The 12,051-nt window shown below is 41.5% G+C and overlaps 1 protein-coding gene across 2 annotated transcripts in view; it reads right to left on the bottom strand.

Moving 5' to 3' along the window:
* The window catches only part of SMN1 (survival of motor neuron 1, telomeric), a 37,642-nt gene extending 32,877 nt beyond the window's left edge, over positions 1-4,765 (bottom strand). For both annotated transcript variants that reach the window (XM_089689010.1, XM_089689009.1), the window contains exon 1: positions 4,614-4,765. In XM_089689010.1, the coding sequence (XP_089545136.1) occupies positions 4,614-4,667 (54 nt within the window). In that variant the 5' untranslated portion in view covers positions 4,668-4,765. The remainder of the gene's footprint in view (positions 1-4,613) is intronic.
* Between the last annotated feature and the right edge of the window lie 7,286 nt (positions 4,766-12,051).

Below are 12,051 nucleotides of genomic sequence, written 5' to 3' on the forward strand. Positions count from 1 at the left end.
ATTTTTACCTTAATTTTTTTTTATTATTATTCATGTTTTTTTTTTACCTACTGTCACCCTAGTAGTACAGTGTCACCATGGTGACACTGTACTACTTGTGGGGGGGTGATAAAGATTTTTTTTTTTTTTTACACGGATTGCTTTTACACCCATAAAGGCTGTAAAAGCAATAATTTCCTTGCAGCCATTCTTGCAGCCATTGAGAAATACTGTGTGAGCTGTGATTGGTCACAGCTTGCACATGGTACAAGGCTGTTGTGAATAGCCTTGTACCATGTGACCTCTGCGATCATTTACAGATTTCATACGTAGTGAGCAATGATGTCACAAGTGACATCTTGCTTACTACTCTGCATGTGATCACTGCCAATCAGTGATCACATGATCAGGACCTCGCACAGAGGTCCCATACGACGATCGGTGTTCCACTGTGTCCAGAGGACACAGCGGGCACTGGAGCACGGTGCTTTACGCTCCACGGGAGTGCGCACAAGCAGGGGGCGGGGAGGCAGTTTATAAACGGCCACCCGCCCCTGCACTGCCACTGTCCGGCCGTCTATATACAACGGCCGGATGGGAGGTGATTAACTGACAATTGCGCGGTCATGCAATGCTGCATCCAAATTAAATGTATGCCCTTTTTCCCCCATAAATAGAGCTTTCTTTTGGTGGTATTTGACTTTTTGCTATAAAATATATCCGCTGAAATTAAAAAAAATTTAATTTTGTCAAATGTATTCTGCTATATGTCTTTGCTGAAAAAAATCCCAATACATGTAAATTAATTGGTTTACGTGAAATTTATAGCGTTTACAAATGGCAGTATATACACTGTAATAGCGACTTATAGCGGGACTGCAGTGGGCATTCTGACATGGGGGGGGGGGGGGGGGGGACAACAGACATCCCAATGACACACTAATATTGTGATCAGTGCTAATACAAAGAACGGACACTGTACTAATGGCACTGGGTAGGAGGAAGGGGTTAACATGTGGGGTGATCAAAGGGTTAACTGTGGGCTGTTTTACTGTGTGTGCTTTACTGGAGAAATATGCTGCTGTGTATAGAAATACACATCAGCATGTTACTGCTGGCAGGAGAGAGACCTGTGTTGTTTACACAGGTCTCTCCCCTGTCACTGTTCCTTGGTGATCCAGTGGCAGCCCCCTACCCAGAAATACAAAAATCACATACATACATACATACATACACGTGATTTTGCGCAACCCTGTAGCAGTAGTTCTGCTATAAGGCGGTCAGGAAGTGGGTAACCTGTCAGAATCCAATGAGCTTCTAACTGCCATTAGTAAGCCGACAATGCTGCCTCTGTGCCTCATTGACTTTCATGCAAAAACGCCCCCTAGTGACTTCAATGCAAAATCACGTCTCAGACTTTCATGCAAAGTCGTGTCGCCGTTGACTTCAATGCAAAATCACGTCCCATACACTTTCATGCACAATCGCATCCCCATTGACCTATATGCAAAATTTCCAGCCACATTAATTTAAAAAACATTTTTAAAAAATGTCCGTTTCTGGATTTTCCGTTTCGGCACCAGAATTTTAATTTCAGTTTACCACTACCAAGCTGTTGTTGTCAGCTCTGTTTTCACCTGCTGGATTGCAAAACAACTCTCCCTCATTTCCTAGAACATATAGTGAGGTGTTCTGTGGTCCAAGTGGGGAGAACCAACATTTGGGTTTGGGAATTCAGTGCAGCTTTGTCAGCTCACTATAGTCAAGAGCGCACTGGATTTTGGTAGATCAACATGGCACAAACATCCATCAGCCATAACTTTATGACCTTTCACCTAATATTGGGTAGGTCCCCTGTTTGCTGCCAAAACAGCCCTGACCCATCAAGGAATGAATTCCATTAGACCTCTGAAGATATGGTATGGTATGGTAAGGTATGGTATGGTACGGTACGGTATCTGGCACCAAGTTGTCAATAGGATCCATACATTAGACTTGTTTTCCCCAGCACATCCCACAGATGCTTGATTGGACTGAGATCTAGAGAATTTGGAGGCCAATGCTCATTTTGCATTGTGGCAGGGTGCATTATCCTTAAGTAGCTAAATTAGCACACTCTAATTCTAAATTACTAAAATATACCCAAGGAAAAACATTCACTTTCACCCTTAAAAGCTAACAAAAAATATAAATTATAAAGTCTTTTTCCCTTCCCAAATTATATTAATACATTGAAAAGAATGATCATCAATATAAATAAAATAAAAATGGATATAAATAAATATCCTCCTTATCCAAAATACTATAGTCCTCTTTTCTTCCAAGAAAATATCTCTCTTATTTTCAATCTTCAAGTAATGTCCAAATATTCATATACCTCAAAAAACAAAAAAAAACTCAACATAGTGTATTATCATTATATCAAAAGGAAAATCGTGCCATACATAGTGAGTCACATCAAACACTAAACTTGTACATGTGAGGAAAAAAAAAATAAAATAAATTTATATATATATATATATATATATATATATATATATATATATATATATATATATATATATATATATGAAAAACACTATCTGTGAGCACTACAACAAACAATAGTGATCCACTCAAGTGACAAGTGCTATCATACTCTGTGACAACTTGGTGTTATTATTTAACCCACTGCACAAAACAAACAGCACTCCAACTCGTGTAGTAGTGGATAATTACCCCAATAATGTTTCAAACATATAAGAGATGGCATCAAACTCCCAGGTCCAGATCAATCCTGGAATTCCTCCTCCACTCTCCTCATAAATAAATTGGCAATTAGAGAAGGTACCATAGAGTATAAAAATGTATTTGGCAGCTTACATTAAAATTTGCAGATATCAGCTCCCCATCACAGAGACACATCTACAGATCACATCATATAAGGGAACCTCCGCATGTTCCCACTTCCAAAATGGCCGTGGCTGCACTTCCGGAAAACGTCAGACGTCACGTGTCACTGACGCGTTTCGTCACTTCCTGGATCCCTTCAGAAAAAGTCCAGGAAGTGACGAAACGCATCAGTGACACGTGATGACTGACGTTTTCCGGAAGTGCAGCCGTGGCCATTTTGGAAGTGGGAACATGCGGAAGTTCCCTTATATGATGTGATCTGTAGATGTGTCTCTGTGATGGGGAGCTGATATCTGCAAATTTTAATGCAAGTTGCCAAATACATTTTTATACTCTATGGTACCTTCTCTAATTGCCAATTTATTTATGAGGAGAGTGGAGGAGGAATTCCAGGATTGATCTGGACCTGGGAGTTTGATGCCATCTCTTATATGTTTGACAAAGTTTGTTTGAAACATTATTGGGGTAATTATCCACTACTACACGAGTTGCAGTGCTGTTTGTTTTGTGCAGTGGGTTAAATAATAACACCAAGTTGTCACAGAGTATGATAGCACTTGTCACTTGAGTGGATCACTATTGTTTGTTGTAGTGCTCACAGATCAAGTGTGAAAAACACTCTAAGATATATATATATATATATTTTTTTTTTTTTTTTCCCTCACATGCACAAGTTTAGTGTTTGATGTGACTCACTATGTATGGCACGATTTTCCTTTTGATAGAAGGATAATACACTATGTTGAGTTTTTTTTGGTTTTTGAGGTATATGCGTATTTGGACATTACTTGAAGACTGAAAATAAGAGAGATATTTTCTAGGGTGCATTATCCTGCTGAAAAAGGCCACTGTCATCAGGGGTGTACTTGGTCACCAACAATGTTTAGGTAGGTGGTACATCTCAAGTAACATCCACATGAATGGCAGACCCAAGGTTTCCCAGCAGAACATTGCCCGAAGCATCACACTGCCTCCCCCGGCTTGTCTTCTTCCCATACTACATCCTGGTATCATCTCTTCCCCGGGTTAGCATTGCTCACACTCCCGGCCATCCACCTGATGTTACAAAAAAGTGATCAGGTCACCTTCTTCTATTACTCCATAGTCCAGTTCTGATGCTCACATGCCCATCGTAGATGCCTGTGGACACGGGTCAACGTGGGCACCCTGACCGGTCTGTGAATATACAAACTGCCATGCCCATTGTTGCGGCTTTCAACACATCAACTTCAGAGACAACATGTTTACGTGCTGCCAAACATATCTCACCCACTTTCAGATGTTATTGTAACAAGATAATCACTGTTATTCACAAGTCAGTGATCATAAAGTTATGGTTGATCAGTCTATACACTTACATTGATCCAAGCTGGACCAGTGTACTATGCAAACAATGCTGGAGCTGGAAGTCCTCAATCTCACACAGCTGAGTACATGGGATCATGTGAGCTGACATAACGAGGAGCTCCTAGTACAGTATATATGGACACAATGGCCTGACCCCCACATCCGGGCCTGTCACAGGGACTCAGCACACTCACTGACAGGCGGCCTATGGAGGAGCCCCTGGGCACAGGCTTGTATTCCCCAGCAGCACAGAGACCCCAGGCCCCGGATGGAGGCTGCACTGTATAGTATGTGCAGGGGGAAGCCGGGAATGACCCCGCAGGGTGACCGGCCGCCACCTGGGAAACTCGGATAGGACCCTAAGACAGCCCCCCCCCCCATACAGACATGTCTACCTGGCCGGCTCCTCGCCTGAACAGCACCGAGCTACCTTCCTCCAGACCTGCCATAGGCACGCCGCCCGCACACACACTACGTCTTCACTTGGCCCGCACAGACATCCGTACTACTTCAGTACCATAGAGCTGCGGAGGTGGCCAGCAGGGGAGTCGTGTATCTACAGCGCCCTCTGATGTACAGATGTACTATATTCTCCTCTTAAAGGGTCAGTGTAATGTATTTTCACTGAGAATTAATAAACACTTCCCAACCACCCTATAGCAGAAATACCACAGAAAAAAAGCTCTATTTGTGGGAAAAAAAGGACGTAAATTTCTATTGCAACGTTACATGACTGCGCAATCATCAGTTAAAGTAACACAGCACTGTAATGCAAAAAATGGCCTGGTTAGGAAGGAGGGTAACTCCTCAGGGGGGCAAGTGGTTAATTATTATTATTATTATTATTATTATTAATAATAATAATAATAACAATAATAACCACTTGCACTCCTGAGGATTTACCCCCCTTCCTGACCAGGCCTCTTTTTTGCTATTCGGCACTGCACTAATTCAACTGATAATTGCGCGGTCATGCAATGCTGTACATAAATGAAATTTACGTCCTTTTTTCACACAAATAGAGCTTTCGGTGGTATTTGATCACCTGTGCGCTTTTTATTTTTTGCGTAAAAAAAAAACCAAAAACGAAATTTTGGAGAAAAACTATATTTTTCTACTTTCAGCTATAAAAAATATATAGTAAACTCAAAGTTAGTTATAAATTTAGGCCAAAATGTATTCTGTTACATGTCTTTGGTAAAAAAAATCCCAATAAGTGTATATTGATTGCTTTGTGTGAAAGTTATACCGTCTATAAACTATGGTATAGATGCCGCAATTTACGCCATTTTTTTGCTATACAGCGCTGCACTAGTTTACCGGAAAATTGCATGGTTATGAAATGCTGAACATAAATGAAATTTATGTCCTATTTTTCACACAAATAGAGCTTTCTTTTGGTGGTATTTGATCACCTGTGCGCTTTTTATTTTTGGAGCTATCAAAAAAAATTTTTGAGAAAAAACATTTTAAAAAAAAATATATTTTCTCATTTCTGTCACAAAAAATATCCAAAAAAACTAAACTTTCCTAAATTTAGGCCAAAATGTATTCTGCTACATGTTTTGGTTAAACAAATCCCAGTAATTATATATTTTTTTTGCTTTGTGTGAAAGTTATAGCGTCTACAAACTATGGTATAGATAATGGAATTTACACAGCTTTTACTTTCTGACTGCCCATCACATTTCTTGAGGTGCTGAAATACCAGGATAGTACAAACACCCCAAATGACCCCCTTTCGGAACGTAGACACCCTAAGCTATCTGATGCAAGGCATATTGAGTCCATGGAAGATTTATTTTTTTTTCCACAAGTTTCTGGAAAATGACAAAAACTTTTTTTTTTACACAAAGTTGTCATTTAAATTATATATTTCTCGCACAAGCCATGGGTATATGTGGAATTACACCCCAAAATACATTCTGCTACTTCTACTGAGTATGGGGATACCACATGTGTGAGACTTTTTGGGAGCCTAGCCACATACAGGAGCCTGAAATCCAATTTTTTTTCCGAAAACAGGTGCGCAGGTATGCAGGGGGGTGAGGGTACTTTTATTTTAAGTTATTTTGATTTTTTAAATTATTTTTACACTGTTCCTTTAATTTTTTTTCTATCACTTTTAATGCTATCACAGGGAATGCAAATATCCCCTATAACTTCAATAGGCATTGTCATATATTCTTTTTTGAGAAATCTGAGGTCTATCAAACTCTAGATATCTCCTCTGCCCTTACATTATCTAATCAAACCAAGATCGGTGTGATCAGATGCTTTCCCAATTTACAAATGGCGCTGTTTATATCCTGCAAAACTGAAGTGATGAAATGCTTGTAGCTGCTGATTTCTTAGGCTATAGAGATGATTGGCACTATTCTGGTCTCCAATCAGCTCTATGGTCAGCTGGCAGAACTGCATTCTCAGATTCCCCCGATGGCACGGGGCTGCCCGAGAAGGCCGTGGAAGGCAGCGGGGGAAGGGGGGCATCATCTCCTGCTGCTTGTAAAAGCAATCCTGCAGCTAATTAGTCACTAGGATTGCTTTTACATGAAAGCCGATCGCCAGCTGAAAAAAATGATGATGTAGGCATCATCCTGGTAAAACCATTCAAAGTCCAGTGATGTACCAGCATGTCGCTGGTCCTTTTTGGGTATATATGCTATGTTCTTTTTTTTTTTTTTGTATGCAGCCTGTGGACTGAATAAATAAAAGAGAAGAAATCTCTGCCAGAAAAAAAAAATGTGTAGTATGCCCACCATTAAAATATACCGCCCTGCATCCACCCACTTCTAATGTTGGGCACACATTAGGTCACACTGTGCCACAAGCGCCAGTTCCAAGATTGTACAAATGTCTAAATAGTGGCACGCTTAAATAAAAATTGTCCACGTATAAGTGGTACCCCATATGGAAAAAGGATGACACCAAGTCCCAAACTATCTTGTCACTACTACCCATGTAGTCTGGGTATCCAGGGGGCTCCACGTGACTATCTTTTCCCTCGTAAATCCTAAACTTATAAGTATAGCCTGTTGTCCTCTTACAGGTCTTCTACATCTTGGCCCCATATCTGGCACACTTGCAGGGGAGAAACTGTTTGAATGCAAGGTGGCCAGAAAAATTAATGAGGGACTCATCAACGCAGATTTTTTGCTGGGGAGTATAGACATCTGCTAATTTTTGGTTAAGGTGATTTAAAAGGGGCTGAATTTTCTGTAGCCGGTCAAATTCAGGGTCAGCTCGAGGATGACAGAGTATATTGTCATTGAAATGCATAAAACACATTATACTCTTATATCTATGCCTGGCTATGGCAGCAGAGAACACGGGCATATGAAGAATCGGGTCTTTGGACCAATACAACCACAATTCATTTTTTTTAGTAATGCCCATGTTGAGGGTTAGGCCCAAAAAAATTATAAATTCAGAAACCGTAATGAGTTTCCATGCGCATGCTCTGGCAAGGTTTGAATTTGGGTCGACGGCGATACATTGTTGTGCATATAAAATGCTTTGATCCACAATCAATGCATGCAGATCTTCCATGAAAAACAGCTCCAAAAAAATCAAGGGGAGTAGTTAAATCTGCTGTTTCCACCTGAATTCCGGGTTGGGCAGTGAATGGGGGAAGTACAGGTGCTGCAGAATTTGTGGGCTGCCAATTGGGATTTGCAAGCACATCCAGAAGGATACTAGGGGCTCTACGGGCCTGTGTGCGAATTCTTGGTGGTTGCAGAACACTATTTGTGCTTACCACCGCACCAGCTTGTACTGCACTTATGGGACTCACCACATCAGCAAGTGATACTGCAGTGCTGGTATTATTATTATTATAATACAGGATTTGTACAGTGCCAACAGTTTGCTCAGCGCTTTACAATATAACGGGAGACAATACAGTTCAATACAAGAGGGTTAGGAGGGCCTGATCCTGGGAGCTTACAATCTAAGAGGTATGTGAAAGATCAGGATATACTAGACCGCTGGTGCCTGCCAGTTCACCAAAAGGTAGCGTGGCACTAGTACTGGCACTCTGCTGCATATGAGAGTCATCAAAATTTACCGGCAAGTGTTAACAGAGATCAGGCCTGATTCTGCCAACACTGCGGTTTTGTGTGCAATATATCAAGTGACAGTGACCTACTGGCACTGCACTTGCTGTGGGAGAAAGGAGAAAGGGGGGGGTAAGCGTAGGGGCTAAACGCTGGTATAATGCTGATCTGATTAAATATATTGTTCAGACACTATACTAGCAATGGAGGTTTATTGTGTATGAGCGTTCCTGGCAATCAAGGGGTTAGATGTGATTACTGGTGTACTGACGGGCAATCTGACGCTATCTGGGAGGGGAGTGAATACCACGGGAGCATGAATCACGTATATATATGTGATTTTGCACACCTGTGCCGCCCTGTAGCAGTATTTCTGCTATAGGGTGGTCAGGAAGCGGCTACATAAGCAGTTTGTGTTACAGCGCTGCGTTACTTTAACTGACAATTGCACGGTCATGCAACACTGCACCAAAATGAAATTTACATCCTTTTTCCCCACACATTGTGCTTTCTTATGGTGGTATTTGATCGCCTGTATGTTTTTTATTTTTTGCGATATAAAAAAAAGATCAACAATTTTGGGAAAAAAATAATATTTTGGACTTTTTGCTTAAAAACATGTCCAGTAATAAAATGTAAAAATCAAATTTCGTCATAATTTTCAGCTAAAATGTATTCTGCGACATGCCTTTGCTAACAAAAAATCCCAATACGTGTAAATTCATTGGTTTACGTGAAAGTTATAGCGTTTACAAATGGCGGTATAGATACTAGAATTTTTTTTATACTAATAATAGTGGCGATCAGCAACTTATAGTGGCAATCAGCGACTTATGGCGGCAATCAGCGACTTATGGTGGCAATCAGCGACTTATGACAGCGATCAGCGGCTTATGGCAGGACTGCAGTGGACATTCTGACACTGGGGGGAACTGACTTGGGGTCACTGACATCCCCAGTGACACCAATACATGGATCAGTGCAAAAAAAAAACACTGACACTGTACTAATGGCACTGAGGAGGAAGGGGTTACCTTTTGGATACAATGAAAGGGTTAACTGTGTGAGGGGAGTGTTTTACTAGGGGGAGGGGGTGTGTACCTCTCTGTTACACACTGTTCCGGAAGGCTGGGTCCAGCGATCCCGGAACTGTGTGCTGAAAGATGAAAGGGAGGATAGCTCCATTGAAAACAATGCAGCCTTCCTCCCTCAGTGTTTGCCGGCAATCACCAGGCTCTGGCGGGTAGTCACTGGCCGGGACCCAGTGACTGACACTTGTGGCCGCGATCTGTGCCGCATGCGTTTATATACGTGATCCTGTGCACAGGGGCCGCCTTGTAGCAGTATATGTACCGCGGGCAGTCCCTTAGTGGTTAGGTGAGAACTTTCTGTAAGAAAAAAATAATAATTTTCCAAAAATTTGTGGCAAAAAAAAATAAAGTCTTCCATGGACTTAACATTCCTCTCAGCAAATTCCTTGATGTGTCTACTTTCCAGAAGGGTAATTTGGGGGGGGGGGTTGTAATGCCCTGGCATTTTAGCACCTCAAGAAATGTGTTAGGCAGTCAAAGTAAAAGCTGCGTATATTCCAATATATAAACTATAGTTTGTAGATGCTATAACTTTGTGATGTGATGCTACAGACATATGAAAGATACATACCTCTGCTTTCTCTGTGCTGCAGACACACTGTCATCTTTGCATTTACCCTTGTTTTGATCTTGAGTTTTCTTAAGGTTCTTCTGGCCAGCACATTCACGATGCTTTCCACCTAAAAAATAAGTTATCAAGTTGAAGTGGATTTCTTTAAAAAAGGCCTGGATCCTTTCTTAGATACACAGAATATAATCAGATATAACATTTATAGGTAACATTGATCCAGGGAATATCCGATTGCCTCTCGGGGGATCAGGAAGGAATTTTTTTCCCTGCAGGAGCAAATTGATTCATGCTTTGCTGGGTTTTTTTTACCTTCCTCTGGATCAACTGTGGGTATAGGATTATAATTTTTTTTTTTTTTGTTAATGGTTGAACTGGATGGACTTTTCGTCTTTTTTCAGCCAGGCTAACTATGTAAGTTAACATTAAAGAACTGAGTTCTGGCACAAGTCACTGTCCAAGAATATAAAAAAAGGAATGTTACTATGTCTAGCTGTTCTAACCACTGTGACAGACATACCCAGCCGTTTACAGAAAAAAAAAAGTGTCTGGGAATTGAATGGCCAAGTTTGAGCTTCTCTGCCATACTGGCTGCTTGTTACCAACCAATATTGGGTTGCTGACATTGAATGCTATGCTTTGTCCATGTAGAGCAAAGCAGGTCCCCTTAAGGCTAGGTTCACACCTATGCAGGTTGCGTTTGAGTCATTTCTGCATTGCGTTTTGCGTTGCATTTTTGCACCTGCGTTTTTGCCTCATTTTTGATATGTTTTTATTTTAAATTATTTTTCATTTTTCTTGTTGCTAGGCAAATTTAAAATGCTAAAAGCAGCAAAAACGCAATACATACTTTTCTGCAGCGTTTCCATTGAAGTCTTTAGAGCCAAAAATGCAAAAAGTCCCTGACCCTTTAAAAAAAATGCACCGGGTGAAAACGCACAGATGTGAACATGTCCCATAGGAGATCATGTTAAGCGGACTGTACTGCATTTCTGCAAAATGCTGCAGAAAATGCTTAGGTGTGAACCTAGGGTAGATGTAAACCAAGCAGGCCATACATGGGTCGAATTCCGAATTATTTTTCAATCAAAAACATCGTTCTTTGTAATCCGATGGTGCCACCAATGACTTTGAAAATCTGTGGTTTTTCACAAATTTTCCAGCATGCCCAAAATGGGGAGGAACCACGAAAATTGGCTGGTGCCATTGCCCCACTAACAGAGCGAAAATCATCTGATTATTCTTAGGTCCGATTTTCGAACGAAAATCGACCCATGTATGACCGGCCTTACTTCTCTGAAATTACTCTGGTCAGAAGTCCAGGATTAAGGTCGGCCATACATGGGTCGATTTTCGAACGATTTTTCGTTCGAAAATCGGACCTAAGAATAATCAGCCGATTTTCGCTCTGTTAGTAGGGCAATGGCACCGGACGATTTTCGTGGTTCCTTCCCATTTCGTTTATCGGGCACGCTGAAAAATGTGTGAAAAACGACCGATTTTCGAAATTATTGGTGGCACCAATGGATTACAGAATGATGTTTTTGATTTTCGATCAAGAAATTGTTCGGAATTTGACCCATGTATGGCCTGCTTAACACGAGAGCAATCACAGCTGGCGAATGATCATCCAAACAAAGCACTGCATGATAAGAGGGAGGAAAAAAAAAAATCTCATCCTCCCTGTGACGGAGGGTAGGCAGGACAGAACACACAGAGTAGATGGCAAACACACATAGCTTTATTGAGACAAAAAAGTACAGTCACTCAAAGGGGGGATTGCCGGGAGGGTAGTCTCGCCACTAGGGGGGACAGCAAGAAGGAGGCTAAAGCTCTTATAGTCCAGCACCAAGGGAAAAGGAAAAGTCTCTGTGGCAGATTATAATCCAACAAGGGGCAAGGGGTCATCACAGGAACAGTTCAGGTAAAACAAGGGGAGACATACGCTCACGGATCTGACAGGGTGCACGGTCTCCCAGGGGTAAGGTAATAGGACACAGGTACCTGTTGGGGTCCGGAGGAGGCGAGTAGTCCCTCTCCTAGGCTTGGGGGTCTCTGGCAGCTGACAGGCGGTCTCTCCCCTAGATTCTGGGTCTCAGGCAGCAGGCAGGCAATCTCC

This window comes from Staurois parvus, unplaced genomic scaffold (genome assembly GCF_062004578.1).
Source record: "Staurois parvus isolate SC_StPar_1 unplaced genomic scaffold, SC_StPar_1.0 ptg000466l, whole genome shotgun sequence".
Taxonomy (NCBI): domain Eukaryota; kingdom Metazoa; phylum Chordata; class Amphibia; order Anura; family Ranidae; genus Staurois; species Staurois parvus.